This window comes from Rhamphochromis sp. 'chilingali' (genome assembly GCF_963969265.1).
Source record: "Rhamphochromis sp. 'chilingali' genome assembly, chromosome: 3".
Taxonomy (NCBI): Eukaryota; Metazoa; Chordata; class Actinopteri; order Cichliformes; family Cichlidae; genus Rhamphochromis; species Rhamphochromis sp. 'chilingali'.
The window spans coordinates 23,510,225-23,529,216 of record NC_137931.1 but is presented as its reverse complement, the minus strand read 5'-3'; the positions used below and the strand labels follow the sequence as shown (position 1 = coordinate 23,529,216).

The following is an 18,992-nucleotide window of genomic DNA, read 5'->3' as shown; positions in this document are numbered from 1 at the left end:
AACAGACAGTTTCGCAGCACCTTGTTAAGGTCAGATAAGGCGATTGGAGCTGTCGATGAATCAGTCACGCGAGGGCCCCTCATGGCCTCGATTCAGCTGCACAACCAGGTGATTGTTCACAGTATCGTTTCACCAGCTTTGGGATATTCCAATTGTGCTCCTGTCAAATCAGATTAGAGGGTTTCAGTCAACCGAAGCCTGACTGCGGCGCTGATAAAGTGAGAGTGCGACCACAGTCGGAGAGAGCAAGAAGAGCGTCCTCTTGTTCAGGTGAAGATTCTTTGAGGATTCAGATATTTCATCCTCACATTATGGTCTTCATTCTCAAACACATGCCTGTGGGACTTTCTGTGATAAAGAGGAAAAACAAAGTAAAAGACCTTGCTTTTATTTCTAATTCGGGATAGAGACAAAGTGCCTGCCGAGGAACGCTGGCAGCATGAATATCCCCACAATAGGAGTGTGTGTGTGTGTGTGTCTCCTGCTTCATCTGAGCTGTGAAACTTGCAAACATGCACGTGGCAGGAGAGCACTGACTAAAATTAACCAAAAATGTGATGGTAGAAAGCGACTCGCTGGAAGTCCTGTAGAGATCTCTGATCGTGCGGTGAGTGTCCTGGCACGCTGCCTCCCTCTCAGCTTTTCTTGCACGGAAAGTGTCGATTTTATGAAAGCCAAAGCCTCTTAATCACTAATAAAGACCCACACAGCTACACATGTGCGTGTACACAAACACACACACAGGCTGCCAAACAGGGGGATCCCTGTCCTTACTTGTGCAAGTCCATCGCTGCTCCCCCCCCGCCACCGCCTTCCCCATGCTATCTGAGACTGCTGGCCTGCTTGCCGCCCAGCAGGTGCCCTTCTCTTGTGTGGAGGGCTTAACATGGGACATATGGGAAAGTCTTTGCCTGCCAGATCACTGTCTTTGCACAGGCTAGTGCCGGATAATGACACGTTGGAGACACAGCAAGTACAGAGTGATAACAGGAGCTGTGCCGTCAGGCTGACTTGGTTGACCCGGCCGCTGGACTGACCGTCGATTGAGTGAAAAGCACTCAGGCTTATATGATGACCGCATGGCCTATTTTAGCCCAGAGACCCACATATGTGCTGTAGTGTCTAGGTCACTTTACAGCGGATGACTTCACATATGGAGCTCAGGGATGTCTGCACGGTGCTTCTGGCCTTTTTCGGAAAAAACGGCGGCAGTAAAAATGGAGAAAAAGTCAAGACGGGGTGAGTTTTGAGCTACAATTTTCAGCTTTTGGCAGAGGTTTTTGGAGCCCTTTGATCATTTTCAGGTCTGTGAAGGAATTTGTCATTGAAGGTTAGAGCTGAATAAAGGGGGATGCAGTTTTGATGAATAGAAATAGTTTTGAATGAAGCGTTTGAAGTCATTGTGGCTTCTGACAGCTGTATGGCAAAAAGAGGAAGAGGACTGGAAGTTTTTCATATGCTAACTGTATCACCCGCTCTGTTCTGACAGTGCATCGTTTTGTACCGCTGCGGATCGCTGACACATGAAGAGCTCTGAGCTCGTGTGCGTTCTCCGTGTGTGTGTGCGTGTTTGAGAGGAGGCGAGAGGGGTGTGTTAGCCTTAACATTGTCGACCCCAGGCTGAAAATTTATTGGAGTCTTAATTGTATTTCCTGGACTGCTGACAAGCACCACACTTGAAATTCAGCCGGTGCACCACAAGGGTCACGAGAGTCAGAATTGGCATTTGCCTTTTGTCCTTTCCTTCGTCTCTCCTTCCCAGAATGGTGCTTTGAGTAGGTCCCTGCAAGCACTTTGAGATTAATCACACTATCACACTGAGCATGTTTTTTATGTAAACTAATGCTCTGTCATCTGAGGGTTATATTCCATCCATCAAAAGCATTTAGCGTACTCCCTTTCTCTCACATATGTTTCAAGTAGCTGACTTTAGCAGAGACAAATTGCACTGTTTACTTGTCTTGTTTAGCTGGGAGCTTGTCCTGTTCTTTACTTAGCTCTGGAAACATACGTTTGCTTATTTAAATGCACTATTTTAATGCTCGAGGAACCGCATTACTTCATAATTACCTCTCTCGCAAACACTTTCTAACAAATTAATGCAAATTATTCAAAGCACTCTTAGTCATAGTGCCGGCTGCATGAGTTGCTGAAGAAAATGAGATTAGAACGAGTAGTTCAGGCACAAGACGTCAGATCACAGTTCAAAATTCAAGCAGATGAACTACAAGTCAGTTCCAAAAACTGCTGGTGCTCTGTTAGCTGTCAGGAATAAGAGAATGTAGGGATTTTCAAATAAATTGGAAACTCTATTTAATTGAATATGATTTTTATGAGATTGAAGAAATTAATCTGCTTGTAGATTTAAGCATTTACATTATGATTAGGGCAATAAAAGACTGAAAAAGTAAGGTAATGATAAAAAAATAGAAACACCTAGTGCAACCTGTGAGGTTAATTAGTAAGATAACTGGATGTACACTTACCAGACTCTTCATTAGGTCTGTCTGTTCAACTGCTCATTAATACAAATGGCACATGGCAACTTCTACTGAAGTTCACAATGAGCATCAGGGGAAAAAAGTGATTTAAGTGACTTTGAATGTGGTATGGCTGTTGGTACCTGAAGGGCAGATCTGATTTCTCCCCACACAACCATCACTAGGGTTTACAAAGGACACACTTCTAGATCTGAAAAAGAGAAAACATCCAGGGATCGGCAGTTCTCTGGGTAAAAATGCCTCACTGATGTCAGAGGAGAATTGGCAGAATGCTTGAAGCTGACAGGAAGGCAAACGTAGCTCAAATAACCACTTGTTATGAGCAAACTACGCAGAAGAGCATCTCAGCAGCAACAGAAGACCACACCAGGTACCATTCTGTTTAGCTAACAACAGGAAACTATGGCCATAGTTTACACGGGCTCACGAAATCGGACAATACTAGATTGGAAAAAAGTGTCCTGGTCTGATGAGTCTTGATTTCTGTTGTGACATTAGCATAAAAAACATGAAAGCACTGATCCACTGAACACTGGTTGGATGTACAACTCTGCAGCAACTCTTTGATGCTATCATGTCACTATGAACTCTGAGAAATGTTTCCAGCAGCTTGTCATATCTGTACTACAAAGAATTAAGGCAGCTCTGAAGGCCAATAGTATGTAAAATGGTAGTTCACCACTCTGTAAAGGTTTGTGAGGACAAAAGTTTCAGAGAAATTTGAAAATTTCAAAGAATTTGCAGATTCCTGCATCTACAGTATCTACATCATTTATATAGTAACAAAATTCAGAGGAACTGTTTTCATAAAAGACGAGGCTGAAAACTAATATTCAGTGGTCATGTACCTCGGGCCCTCAGTGTATTGAAAACCGGATTGATTCTGTAGTTGGAAATCACTGCGTGGGTGCATTCATTGTTGAATCTTCAAATGCAAGTAAAAATTTATAGTGTACAGGAAAAAAAGGGGATGTTTCGAGCTCAGAAGATCTCAGATCTTATTGGAAATCCTGGAGACAGGAGCAATAACTCTGAGGAATATATTCAGGTCTGGAGCCACGTACGCTGCCAGCAGATGACTTTTTTAGAGAAGGCCTTGCCTATTTCAGCAAGACAACGCCAAACTAAAGTCTGCAAAAAAAAAAAAAAAAAAAAATCTAAGCAGCAAAAAGAAGAAAACACTGCTGTCAAAGCCACAGAAGCTGGTCTCTTCAGTTCCCAAATGTTTACAGAGTGATGTTCAAAGAGGAGGTGATGCAACACTGTGGTAAACATGTCCCTGTCCCCAAGTAACAAACGAGCATAAAATAGAATTTCAACAACATTTTTTTTAATATGTTGCCTTTATAACATTTCCTGGTCACATATGGACGTTAAATGATTTGCAAATCTGTGGAAATGTGGTTGTAGCTGTAGCAAACGGAGAAAACGGGAGAGTTATCGCCACGCAGAATAAATCTTTAGTCCAGATGGAGCCAGATTTTTTTTTCTGTCAACAATGAGGACCTCCAGTCCCCCAGCACCACCGCAAAACTTCAAAGTCTTTCTGCCCGAGCCTTCAAAAGGACCAAAGTCTATCCAGTGAGATGCCACACACACACACACACACACACACACACACACACACACACACACACACACACACACACACACACACACACACACACACACACACACACACACACACACACACACATCTGTGGCTTCAGTGATCTCTGAAATGGAAGGGGTATGGAAAACGAGGCACCTCCAGAGCGCACCGGGTCTGTTTAGAAACACAAAGGCTCTCTTTCAGGTGTGCCACAAAACCAGACCTTCTCCCTCCTCCACCTCCTCCTCCTTCTCCAGCCACAATATGAGCAGCAGGCAGGCATCCTGAGGCATCAAAGTGTTTCTCACCATCCTGCCACTTTAGTAAAGTGAAGGTCACCGAGGCCTTGCCAGTTCACAGCGAGTTATGCAGGTGTGGACTTGTGTGCAACAAAACCAAACTTTTGGCAAACCATGTCATTCATGTATTCATTTAATTCTTCTGCTTCGCTTTGCCGGCTTATCTGGTGCATTTTTCATGTATTAGAATAATTTCGACTCCATCTGTTGTGTCGCTTAATGAAATGTCATCGCAGTTTAGGTTTAAAAGCCCCCTACACACACACACACACACACACACACACACACACACACACACACACACACTGCTCTACATTTTTATAGTGCATTCTCATAAATTGTTGGCAATTCGTTCCTGAATTGTCGCGGATGAGATCAACAAAATAATGAAGTGCTGTTCAGAATCAGCTCATGCACGTCACGTTCGGTTGGAATCAAGAGTCACAGCTTGAGAAACTGAGTGTGAAACTGAAAGTTAGGTGTTTTAAAAAAAAGACCTTTGTGACTTCTTGAAAAATTGCTAGGGATTTATCTCTCAGGCTGATAGATATCTCAGTGGCATGTTAATACACAGAGGCAGACACTGGTGCTATATCTGTTGGTGGTCACCTGCCCAAATCCCCTCAGCCCCAAGGACGGCAACCGCTTGCAATGCTGATCATGTTCGTCCTTGACCCATTTCGGCGTCTCCGGACACCGAAGCTATCCGTGTCTACGCCCTCTTTTCTCTATAGGTTGTGCTGATTAAGGGCAGCATTTAAAGCAGAAACTGGAGCAATCTGCCATCAGCTCTGCCTGACTGCCGCTTTGACTGTTCGTTCAGCAGCTAGCAGCCTGATTACAGCCGGCTTTATGGCTCAGCCTGGACAGATGGTGTTCCTCCTCTGCCCTGCCTCCATGTGCTCATTTTCACCCACTACCACATAGCCGACAGCCACTGCTGATCACTGAAAAGCCACCAGGAACATCGTTGTGCTCTTCTGCCTTTGGCTCCAAAAATATGAATGGATAAAACCACTGGTCAGTCACGACATTATAAAAATGAAGACAGACAAAATGAGGAGCATTGGTTATCGTTGGGTCCTGGTATTTTTATGGTTTCTACTTTGCACTTTGTTAGTCCACCAAAATCTGTTTCAGACCAAACACACAACTCCCCGGTGGCACCAGCTTCCTTGAAAATGGCAATGCTCCCTACCATAACGCTAAAATAAGAAAGACAATAAGAAAGGGAAAGAATAGCGTCCATGGGAGAGGCCAAGGAGAAAACCACTGCTGACCAAAAACAACACAATGGTTCGTCTCACATTTACCAAAAACATCTGGATGATCCCAAGAAAATATTCTGTGGACTGACGAGACAAAAGCTGAACTTTGTGGAAGGTTTAAGTCCTGTTACATCTGACATCAAACTAACAGCATTTCATAAAAAGAACATCACAGCAACAGTCAAACATGGTGGTGGTAGTGTGATGGGGCTGCTTTGCTGCTTCAGGACGACTTGCTGTAACTGATGGAACCTTGAATTCTGCTCTGAAGGAGGATGTCTGACCATCAGTTTATGCTCTGAAGCTCAAGAGCACTTGGGTTTCGCAGCAGGACAATGATCAGAAACACAGCAGCGAGTCCACCTCAGAATGACTCAAAAAAAAAAAAAGAAGGTTTTGGAGTGGTTGAGTCAAAGTCTGGACTTAAATTGGATTGAGATGCTTTGCATTGTCCTTAAACAGGCCCTTCATGCTGGAAAACCCTCCAATGTGTCTGAATTAAAACAATTCTGCAAAGAAGAGTGGATGTAATTCTTCCACAGTGATGTGAAACACTGATTTCCAGTTTACACAAACTCTTGATTGCAGTTCTTGCTGCCAAGGGTGGCAGAACCAGTAATTAGGTTTAGGAGGCAGTTCATTTTTTCACACAGCGACAGGTAGGTTTGGATAAAATTGATCCCCTAATAAATGAAATCATCATTTTAAAACTGCATTTTGAATTTACTCAGGTTATCTTGACACATGTAAGTGTGACAAATATATAAAAAACGAATAAATCAGAAAGGAAGGTTCCTCACAACACTGTACGTGAGAATCCTGAAACCTTGAAGAATTTCTTTGAATTACACAAGTATTTTTTAAAACTGTGTAACAGTGTCCTCGTAGCCCCCACATACAGTTTATGAATGTTTGACATTCTTGTACAAATAAGTCAAAACTTTGATAACATTGCCTGTAAATGTGTAAAGGACATCCAGAAATTGATTGAAACTCTGGTTGGTTAAACTTTTTGAATGATTCATGCACTTTTGCACTGCCTCAGTAAGTAATACAAGGCCTTCTGTCACACTGACAGGCACATGAGTCCCGACTTTGAGGCTAGAGAAAAAAGGAGGTGATAGTCCTTGCTAATGCAAATAGCATGCGGCAGACTGGGTTGAATGTCGCTCTGAACGTTCAAATTTACATCTCAGCTCCTTCCGTGTGGGTCCTTCCTTGTTTAACTTCACCGCAAATCAAACCAATCAAAAGTTGAAGAAGAAGATGGTGTCATGAATCCAGATGATTCCCAGCTGACAGTGTCAACGTTTTTTCTTTTGTCGAGACTTTTTTAAAATTTATTTATTTTTTTACAAAGACTGCCTGTTACTCTGGATCCTCTGGTGCTCCTGAATGTCAGTTTCATCTTATCACTTCCATTTACATGATCCCAGCTGGGATTATCTTTCACAGCTTATCTGGTGCTGGGGTAGGTTTTCTTTTCTTTTTCACAGAATCACAAAGTGAACGCCTGTGAGGTGAAAGGTCACCGTACAGCGCTGGGGATTGAAAGGGCATGTGGCTGCTATTCAGATGGAAATAGGTAGAGGTGTTTTCACTCTTTGGTACCTGTTCTGCATGCAGCTTGCAGCGTTCGCAGCACAAAATAGAAGCAAAAGATTGTTTCTGAGCAGACGGGGGCCTTGAAGGTCAGGGTCGCTCGCTTGGTTTGTGCTGCCGTGATTGCGCTTAATTCAAGTCATCAGCAGACGTGAATACAGCTGTGCGCTGACACACGCCTAGAAAATCTCACACAATAAGTCAGTAAACACTGCGACTGCAGTTTTTTGCACTCAGTCTGGTCATTTTGGACGACATGTTCCTCGCATAGCGAACGGAGCAGAAGTTGGGATTCAGTCCAGAAAAATTGCGACTCATCCATCTTGTGTCTTCTGGCTCTGATTCAGTCCCATTCCCCTTTCTATTTTCACTTCTGAGCCATTTGTGTGTGTGTTTGTGTGGGCTTTCTTATGGAGAGTATTAAAACAAAGGAAGAAGAACGCAATGATCCGTTTCAAACAGCAAGCCTTTAGCTTGAAAACAGATTCCACGTCAGATATTTTTAGCCGAACATTTGACTCTGCTCATCATTTTGAGGCTGCTGGTATCACATGGGTTGGGATGTTTTATATACTGTTGAGGTCATTTGGACCTTGGCTCTGAGTTACTATCTTTTTTGGAGTAGTGGAACCTAAAACCCTGAAAGGCACCGTTATTAGCCTTTATCTATCTTTGTTTTTGCTTGGGTGAGCGTGCATGAGAACAAGAAGTCCTCGAAATTAAATTAAAATATGCACCATCCTGCAGAAAAACACATCTGCCAGTACATGCCTCAAATCTGAGGGTGGTGGTGGAGGTTTTATTAGATTTCTCAGGAAAGATGAGGGTTTGCTTTACAGTAAGACAGAAAAATACAGTACATGCACTACCCCATCTAAAAATGGGGCAGGTGCAGGGCCAGAAGACGTATCGACACATGAAAAAGTCCAGCTTTACCTATTTATTATTAATATTATTTATTGTTTGGGATCATTATCATGATGAAAAATGAAGATGTTACCAATCAGATGCTTTTACCAACAGTTTTGACAACACTCGGTCCTAATTTCATGTGTAAAAAAAACGTATTTAGAGCTAACAGGAAAATAAACTGTTTTAAAACTACACTTCTTCACTCCTACATGTTTTGTTGACCCTACATGCACCCTGAGCTCCTCCGTACGCACACAGTGGCAATGTATAACATTAGCATACTTCCTCCTTTGCTGGGCTGATATTTAGCAATGTTGTTGTATGAAATAAAATAAAATAAAATAAAGAACTTAATATTAGTTTTAAGGACATTATAGCCTCTGACTTTTAGGTCTCCACATCATCATCATTTCCCACTAATGCATCTTTTTTTCTGACGATGTGTGTTTCGTGTGCGCAGGATGGAAGAGACAGTGCGGTCACTGCTGCAGAATCAGGGTGTCCTGGAGCAGACTGCTGTGGACACGGTGGACATCATGAAGGTCTACAAGGTAAACTCTCATTTAAAAATCTCATTACAGTGAGACTGTGATGCCAGTGATGGTCCAGAGAGAGGTTATTCTTAAAGCTGCTTCAATCTTAGGAAAAAGTACAGAAATAATGAAAGGACAAATGAAATTTGTTATTTTCAGAATTTATTTACTGACATGCAGTGATCATTTAGTAGAGACATGCGTCTTTGTCTTCCACTGTTTGTTTTTTCTTATTTAGCTGAGAGCCTGGGTATTGACTAAAGCCAGACTGAGTCAAGGTGAAAGAATTCATTCCCGGCCCTGTTATGTAAGAGAAATAGCTGCTGGGATTGAGCAGAAATGCAGAAAGAATAAGTAATACCGTGTATTTTTGAAGCTTGGGTCACCTTTGGGGTCTCACTTCACAATTTGGAGCTGAACATGTTTACACAGTGTTGCAGTGCAGAAATGCTTCGCTCGGTCTATCATCAGTGGGGCATTATCTGAGAGGCCTAACTATAGAAAACAAATGTTCTTTTGCCCCCAGCTATGTGTGCTGCATTCATTTGTAGTCTTGAAAATACTTTAGACTCTTAGAGTATTTATTAAGCCTCACTGGTCGTTTGTTTCTTATATGTCACACTAGGGGCACACGGTAACTACAGTGTCCATAAAGCAGCAGCCACATTATTGTCTTTAACTTCGAGCCGGTGAAATGAGAGTGAAATGCCTCGAGGGAGGAGAAGAAAAGGGCAGCCACTAGTTCATGAAGTATGCAATAAAAAGAGTGTCTTTATTAATGACTACATGTGTATATCACAAGACAGGAATAGATGCAGACAAAAATCATCCTTGACTGATGAGTGCGAATCAAAGTGTCCCGAATAAAGAACAAGGATCGTAAAGTTCACTGTCAGTGGCTCTATTGCTTATGTATTCCACTGAGTACATGTGAAACATGGGTTTAGCAGCCATAATAATAGACTCATGTCTGAAAGTTGTCCTGAGGCGCAAAAGCTTCATCACAAAAATGCAACTCGACAGTGCAGTCTTATGAAATATATATCAAATGAATCCACTTTGTTAATATGCAGATAGCGTTGTCTGTTGTCTGTGCATATAAAATAAACCCTTAAAAAGGGAGTGTGAGGGGAAGAAACACTCAGTCAGTGGTGTTAAAAAATTTGGGGTTCTGAGCATGAAGTACTAAATCTGCAGTTCGTCTAATGGCCACTTGAGGCTGTTCTCCAAAAGCGATTCAATTCACCCTGGACACCCATGTTAGAAAATACTTTACAGCTATAGAAAGCACATTTACAGTTTAATACAAGAGTGTTTCTGACTTCTGTGCTTCCTTCTTCACAAAAACTCTGAATGGGGTTAATTTTTTAATAACATTTGCTAACCTTTGGTTGTAGGTGGGATTTGAACCTTACTCTCCCAAGTGAAACTTCTGTACTCTTTATCTAAAGCCTTAAAAGGAAAACAATAGACAAACTTGAAGAAACTCAAGAGCCAACTTCAATAAATTGTCCATCAAATACTGGAATTAGGGGTAGCAACTGTGCTAATGGATTCCTGCTACTACCCACTTCCACTAATTGGACTTAATTGGATCTCTCTAATGTTGTTGGCAATTGAATTATCTGAGGAAAAATATGACCTGCTGTGATGTATAGAAGATTGTGGCTTATGAATTAAGTTAGAGTATTTTATTACAGTGTAATTAAATCTATACCGTAGATACATCATAACCATTAACACCGAAGAAGCCCTATGCCATTTCCTGACATGCACCTCCATTGCCTCGATGTAGCTCAAAACACCTTTGATTGGCCTGTTTATGCATTTTCAGCTACTTCTTCTGCTGCCATTTTCAAAAGCGACTGTAAGATAAGGGATCAATTTGAAGAGAGAAAATCAGCCACCAAATTGGTTTTTGGTGCCAAAAGTGCACGAACAGGTATAAATGCTGGCAACGGTATTGGCTACTTGCCTTGGCTCAACACAGAAGTCTAAAATAAGCTTTAGTCTCTTACTTAGGCACCTGTTATCAGATGGCACCTTGCTAACTACACTTGCTAGTGTTAGCTTATAGCTTAGAACTCGTTGTACTCCAAACATGGTAACTTTTGCCGTCAAAATACCAACAAGAACGCTAACACTGCAAAGTTTTTTAACTGCAGAAGGTGGAAATCTAGAAAAACCCATTGCAATTAAACAACAGGGAGACTCCCTTCTCAATTGTTCTTTGCCCCTCCTACCAGTCAGTGCTAATTTTTGTCTTCAAGTGAGATTTGAACTCTACTCTCCCAAGTGAAAGTTCTGTGCTCTTTATTTAAAGCCTAAAGACAGACCAACAGGAAGATCAGGAATCTATATCCCCCTCAAAACCTTAGCTAGTATATTCTGAAAGGCTACTATATATACAAGATATGTTTTTTATGGTAGCCTATATTGTACTACATTACCATTAGTATGTTAGCATGCCAGCTCTCTACATAGTGAACTGCTAGCTAGATTAAAGCAAATTAAAATGGATATACATCACATAAACCTTCATGGAAACGATCACAAAATGATAACAGATATATGAAGGACTTGGATTTCTTTATCTTTTTTAGCAACAGAAGTCAAAAATTTAAAAACAAGCTAAACTCAGTGATCTGCTGCTTGATGTAAACTGTAAACATTTCCTTATGTGATCAGCAGCGGATAGAGAATATACTTGGAGGGTTATTGTGCTATTCCCATATGCTGTATAACTAAACACCAGCCGCTCCTACGCAGTGATGTGCTCCTGCTGCCGCTGCTGTATTCTGTGTATTCAGCAGGCAAACTCAATAACTTGAAAGGGCAACGTGAGGGACAAAGTTCCCTCCCCTCTCCCACTCCAGACTCTCTCTGCGGAGATTATTACAGAGCCCTTTAACGCCGTCTGATGAGCAGTCTCTCAAATCACAGGCATCACAGGCGAACGAAAGCAGACTTAGAACCTTGACTATAAAGTATTGCCTTGAACACAATTGTCTGATGGAATCGAACAAGATTGAAAACCTAATACATGTTTAGACGACATTTAATCAAGCGGTGGGGTGGGGGTGTATTCTGAAGGACATTATTTCCAATTCCTTTTAGAAGAAAGTAGCAGCTTGGTCTGTGCAGCTTTCAGATTTAAAAAAAAAAAAGAGTTGCGGCTATTCATCTGTGATGCTAACCTCACTTTTGTCGAGCACATTAACCGCAGGTGTCTTCAGACTTCATCTGCTGAGGAGGAAAATTTTAAGGCACATGCACAGTGATATGTCGCACTCAAGTTCTTACTCTGCTCTTGTGACTTAGGATGCAATAATACCTTCATTGTCATCTAGCTAACATGTTATTAACATTTATTCAACACATCTTTTTACCAAAAGCCTGCAGTTAGTAAGTATAAAGAACTGCAACTAGGGATCACTTCAAGAGGTTTTAGGATCAATCTGAAGGGTCACAAGATGATGAATTTGTGAGGGAAAAAAAAGAAAAATGTGCATCAAATTTGGGTCTTTACCATCCAGCTTTTCCTCACATATTTATTTTATCCTGTGAATCTTTGCCTCTTTGAAAACCTGTTCAAATGAAAGAAATCAAAGACCACTGGGGGGAAAATTGCCCTAAATGATCAAGCACTGAGACACTGCTGATTTTAAAGAAATCAGCCACTCTTGAATATCAGATACAGCAAAGTATTTTACTTCATTCATTTATTCAAGTGCAAGACTTATTGTAGGAAAATAACAATTCTTTTCTCAAGAATCATCAGTATATTCAAGCTCTTATGACTGAGATCCTTACTGGACTCCTGAATGACCCAAACAAAAGTGCTTACAAATCTCCAGAACCAAGCACTGTATATCAAAGTTTCTAGCTTAACAGGATTAACGTGCTGTTTATCTTGTTGGGAGTTGGAAGGTGTCAAACTGTGTCAGTTAATTGAATTACTGTGATGTAGTAACAATGCAAACAGATAAATACCCAGTTTTGCATTTTTGTAAATGGTGAAACCTCTAATAAAAATTCCACTATATTTAAAAGAAATCGTCAATCGTCAGTCCACTAAATGTTATCGCCACAGGCCAAAGACAGAAAAGTCACCAAGGAAGTAAATGTCACCCCTTAATTGGCCAGACTGGATCCCTCATACCTGAGAAGGTTGCTAGAGGAGGATAGTACGCTGTTTATTTGCAGTTTATATATCAGGAACTATTCAACAGCACATTTTTGAGAAATATTTGCAGGCAGTGAAGTGAAATATTGGAAACACTGGTTGTTCTCGATTCTGTCATTATTTGGCTGTTTTTGTCCATACCCATGATTCTCTAGTAAAACTAGAATTTTACTAATTAAAACTCAGTCAGTCAGTTTTAGTTCGTATTACTGCTCAACAAGCACTATTATTTGTCGACTGATTTTTAGGGCCAACTGGAAGTTGATGTTAGAGGAAGTGCAGCTTTACTTGCCCAGAACTCCAGCTGGGCAATCACTGGTTGTGGGCAAGCACTGACTTGGTTTTCCTTGAAAGTCCAAAGACCAAATCTGAGTATATCTCATCAAAAACAATTATTATTTTCCCCCCAGGTTTATATAATTTTTCTTATTTCAGAAGTTATCTTATACTGGCTACTTCTTGTCTCTTACACTTATTAAGGTACGGTGAAATGCAATATTTAGAGAACATCAGTGCTCAAATTTTATTAACATGTTCAGCCTATGATGAGCGCTTGCAAAGGTCACCAGCTGCAAACACTGGAACCACTATTTTAGGTTTAAAAATGCCAGAGAGCGATGACTTTAATATCTAAACTACTGCCAAAGCAAAATTCACTTCAACTGAAAAGTGGAGTCAGATACTTTTACAGCTTTTAAAGTAAAAAATGCAGAACAAAGCGTGCATCAGAGTTTTCATCTAAGGTGATGTCTTCAAATTGTTTTCTCAGACAAACACAAAAGCTGGAACAATCCACTTTGGGGCTTTTTTTCTTCTTTAAAATTCAATGACATTACTATAAATTGTTTGTTTTGTTTTTCAGCCCTTGTAGCAAAGAAGCAGATGATCTTTTTCCAGCAAATATTGATGAATAGATGTTTTCAGTAAGCATCTAATGTGAGGCTCCAAAGATCCCTTGAAAAGCATGAATAGTGTTCTAACTGTGACCAAGAGTTTGTTTTTAGCAGTTTGGCGCTAGCCAGACAGTACCTCATTATTAGCTACTTATAACCAGTGTTTAATTATCACAGATGCCAGGAAACACCAGAAGAGAAAAGATTGCTGGCAATGAGACTGCGTGAGACAGACACTGTGTAAGGGCAAAGAGGGAGAGCACAGGATCCCCATTATACAGAAAAGAAAGCCCCTGAAGGTCACTGCCACTCTTTAGAAAACAAGAGAAACATGATTAGGGATTATGGGATGTTTTGGAGCTCTGTTGTTGAAGCTGCTTCCCTGTTGTCCCATCTGCCCATCTGATCCTCTCCCCTTTTCCTTTCTTCTTCATTCACTCCCTCCTTCCCTCTGAGTTCTGCCTTTCACGCCTCCTTAACCGTTTTACCCTGAAACATTTGTCATACCTCTATTTTCAATTCTTTCCTCCCATCTGCTCTGCTTTTTGCTCGCCAAATTCATGCTTTGATTTTCTGTTCCTTATTTTTTCACCCCCCTCTCTAACCTCTTTTCGCTGTCTGTGCGTCAGGATAAACTCTCTGAGGAAGTGCAGAAACAGCACGACGGCCCAGTAGAGAAGGGCTCCCTGCCGGTGACTCAAGCAGAGCTGGACCCCAGGCTGCTGCTGAATCCTGAACATGATGCCAGCCAAGCAGAAGAGGATAAAGACAAAACCAAGCTCCTGCTGGAGCGCCTCAAGGCCCTGGAGGTACTAACTCGCCACCACGCATTTCTGTTGTCTCTTTAAGTCTCTCCTGCTTTGAATTTTTCAGCTTTCTTTTTCTCTCTGCCTACCTCCTTTTCCTTCTGAGTTTTCTTTATTCGTGCCTCTGTATACTTCTTGTATCCATACTCCTAGCCACCCCTGGCTATCCTTTGTGGCCAGCCCGTCTGACAGTTGTCAGAGTCCTTGCTCGGTTGTGTCTGAAAGCATGACAGCTCATCAAATTCTCCGGTCTCCTTCATTTGGAGAGCAAAGTCATCCTGTGAGAATCGCCGCCGGGGCCTCGGGCTGTACTCCAGCTTTGGTTTGTTTTCCTCTGCGCTTGGGGATTTGGGCTATACTCCGCCACGAGCCAAAGCAGCCAAAGCAGATGCTCAGCCACAGCGATCTACACTGTTTGTTTTTTGTGCTGAAGCCACTGGACACATATCCGCTCAGATCTCTTCAGTAATTAAAGTGCTCAGGCTTAATTAAGTTAGGCTTTTAGTCTTCACTGATACACTCCTAAGTGGCTCCACGTGGCTTTTTGGTTTTGGTGTGGTGAAGGGTGCGTGGCACTCGGTCTTACCCCGAGTCATGTCACTCATTTCATATATTATCATCCCAGTGAGTGGATGTCATCCTTTGTTATTTGTCACATGCATACGGCCAGGAGCTGCCCTCTTCTACCTTCTAGTCTGGCTCAGGAGGCTATTATCCTCCGCTGCATCAGTGATAAACAGAGAGCAACACAGATTATCTAGGAGGAAGTGAAGAAGTAGAAGTAAATGTCATGACCATTTCCTAACCCCAGCCAGACACTTTGGTGCCTAAGCTTAACCCAGGGGTCTCAAACTTCCAGCTCCAGAGCCACATGTGGCTCGTTTATCCAATTCCAGCAACTCTTCTAATGACGGTAACAAAAGAATTTAATTATAAAAATGAACAAAGAGGTTTGTTGCTTTGCTTTTTTTTTAAAGATAGTTTTCTTACTGGTGTGCTTGATCTGTGCACTTCAGTTATAATTGAAATGAAAATGTTACTTTTTACTAAAGCTATTATGCTACATAGAGCACGAGCGATATAGCATTTTTACAACTGATATCGAGATTTGGTGATTTTAAAAATCTGATATTTTATTTCTTTTAGACACACATTACAGTAAACTAATTTTCCAAACATATGTTATGCGTAATGATTAATCATTATTAAGGTAATATGATAACACAGTTTAAACATGATCTTGTTTTATTGGCACGGCTCGTCATTTACTCGTTTATGCTCAGCTTGGATCATCTGGTTATTGTTTGTGCCATTCCAAACACATTAAAGAGAGGCTGCAAAGGGAGTGCCCTCTGGTGGACAAACTATGTAACATCAACATTCATAACATGGTTGAAGGGTGTTTTTTCTATCCCTGGTTTACTTTTTAAATTTTCATTTATTGGCCTTTATAAATAGCAAATCCAAAATAGCTACGTTCAGTCGATAATATCAGTCCAGCAGATATATATCAGTCATGCTCTAATGCTACATGTTTTATTAATCAAAAGCAGGCTTGAAGTAGGCCTTTATATGTCAGTAGGTTTTTTTAGTTATTTCAAATATAAAAACTTATTATATATAACAAGTACACAGTATTGCACCTATTACTTATGTTAATAGTGTAATATGTATTTAGCTGACTTCATTATAACCCCACACACAGCAGTGTCTCCATACAGCTTGTTTAAGCCAAACCTTGCTAAAAAGTTGCTCTTTTGATAGTAAAGGTTGTTGACCTCTGATATAAACAAACAGCGCACATATTAAATAAAAATAGAGTGAATAAAATTGAAAATAAAAGGCAAGTTGTTAGAAAGCTTGTATAAAAAAATTGTTTTGAGCTCTGGATTAAATGGATAAAGCTTCTACCACCATTCATGCTTCATTCTGCTGAATTTGGTTGCTGTTTTCTGCCCTTTGCTTCTGTTTCACTTGGTGGAGCAGCTTGCATTTAATGAGGTGGCAATTACCTACTAGATACTACAGAGTACCTACTACTCAATTTAATGGGTTCAAAACAAGTGCTCACAAACATTTTTGTGTACACAGGCTGATAATAAAACAATCCAAATATTTCAGCAGATGCCATCTAACAATTAAAACAATCCAAATGCGTGTAGAAAAATAAAGATGACACTTTGGTAGCAAGAAAGACACATGAAGGAGAAAGAAGTGAAAAAGTAAAAAAAGTCCTCAGAGTGTATTTGATCTTTTCTTCCTTTTGTTTGTTCATCCCTGAAAGAAAACAGACCCTAATTACAGCAAAGTGGCAGATAATTGCCTGCCTGTTGCTCCTCCAGCGGTGAGTTATCTTCTGAGACTGGCGAAAAGTATGGTCAACCTGTCCCTGCGATCCATCTGGTGAAGCGCATTACGGAGACGCTACATTTTAAACAGCTTTATCAAAAGTTATCTGCCGTTTTTATTCCTTGCTGCTGTGTGGGTGATGGATGCACCCCCAGCTAAAGCAGCAGGAACAAAACAGAGGCAATACATCACTGCCCCTCATTGTGCATAAACTCCACTGGCACTAAGTAAGCACCGCCCGGCTCCTGTTTCTGTTTCTCTTCATTAACTTGGCAGGCACGTGCTGCAGTCTGTAACCGGGGCCTAAATGAATACACATAGCACATTCTGGGAGAAATGGCCACTGGTCATTTTACTGATTAGGTGATAAGGGCATTAAAGCTAAAATTACCCAGGAGTCCACACCTGACAAACACAACCTGATAAATATTTACCAAAGACCCAAAAATGCAAGCGTGTGAGCCTGTTGTAAGACGTGTCAGGGTATATACATTATATATGGATTAGGTTGAGTCTAAAGATGTCTGTACTTCACATATTGGTGGATAAACTGGATAAGCTATAGGTTTGTAATTGCTGTAATATTATTTGACAGCATAGATATATTCCTATCAGCTATGTAAATTGTTTTGATTTTACCCATGCCAGTTCATTACTAGGAAGCACCAAATGACAGGGAGATAAAGTAGAGTACTAGTTGATGAAGAAAATGACTAAAGAGCTAAAGAGCCAAAGAAATGTTCTCAGAGAATGTTGGGCCCCAAAAAATAGAGCATAAAGAAGAGTCGAATCCTTAAATTATTAGTCACTAAACAGTGAGAAAAAACTACTGTCAAAAGAAGATTAGTATCCCATGTACAGTAATTTGAATTTTGTAGTTCTGTTCTGGAACATTCCCACCCTCACATTTACGTGCACTATATGAACTAAAGTGCTAGGCCACCTACACTTCCAGGAGCTGCTCAAGCATAGAAACCCACACCATTAACATGAAGGGTTTTTTTAAGTCCCATTGCCACAGAGGTATAAAATAAAAGATTAAGCTGTGGAACCCAATAATTTTGTCCCTACAGTGTAGATTGGAAGCATTAAAGGTCCACAGCAGGTCCAGTACAAAGCAGGCATCAATGATAATAGGCATGCCATTTGTTATGTCAGACTTTACTCAGCGTTAAATGGAGAAAATGGGGTTCAGTGGGGTTGCAAAGCGGCTTGCAGATGCAAGTTAAATAGACTTTCATGACTTCTATGGGCAACATTAAAGGTGATTTAACTTCCAAGTTTGAAAAATGAAGCCAACGTAGTAGTGCCTTAAACCTACATTCTTTTAAATAATCACTAGGGGGCGACAGCTCTGGTTGCAAAAAAACTTCCAATGCTGTAGATGTCTGTGGGAAAACGCCCCTCAGCCCTGACCTGTGTACACACTTTCCAGATGAGTTAATGAGCTCAGTCATTCATTTTGGATTGTATAAATTATTTAAATTAATTAAATGCATTTTCTAAATTATGGTCATTCTAAGGATGAGAAACACATTAAATGTTTCACTGTTAGATGCACCCCTCGCTGGTTTCAAAACAGCGGGATGGTAACCGTGACAATATTTCAAAACAGTGGGTGATGTCATGGTAGCTATATCGGTCTTTTGTACTGTCAGTGGTGACTTCAGATGAATCCTGTTTCATTTCTAATGACAACAAACAGCTTTAAAATGGCCCAAAATAGATTTTTTTCACATAACATGAGCATTATTAAATAATCGAAGGTTTTTAGAGATTATATTATTTAGGCGTCTGCTCTGCCCCAAGTCATGAATAGATTTTAAAGTTAGTTACAAGAATTGTTATTTACACTGACATTATGACTGCAGGGTTGTTGTGGTGTTATAATAATACACTGAACTATGGCAGAATATGATAGCGGGATTACACGGTTTGACTGAGAAGGTTTATTGTCAAATTTTTAGTGCCTGTTGTGCTGAGTTGTACTATTTTCAATGACAGACTAATCCTTTTACCTTGATTCTTGGTCTCAGAAAGCATCATCCCTGA

The 18,992-nt window shown here is 40.8% G+C and overlaps 1 protein-coding gene across 14 annotated transcripts in view; it reads left to right on the top strand.

Annotated features, from left to right (window-relative positions):
* Positions 1-18,992, top strand: part of LOC308393645 (nck-associated protein 5-like) — a 201,243-nt gene that overhangs the window by 121,510 nt on the left and 60,741 nt on the right. For all 14 annotated transcript variants that reach the window (XM_080877593.1, XM_080877594.1, XM_080877587.1 and 11 more), the window contains 2 exons: positions 8,634-8,724; positions 14,415-14,594. In XM_080877593.1, coding sequence (XP_080733719.1) covers positions 8,634-8,724; positions 14,415-14,594 — 271 coding nt within the window. The remainder of the gene's footprint in view (positions 1-8,633; positions 8,725-14,414; positions 14,595-18,992) is intronic.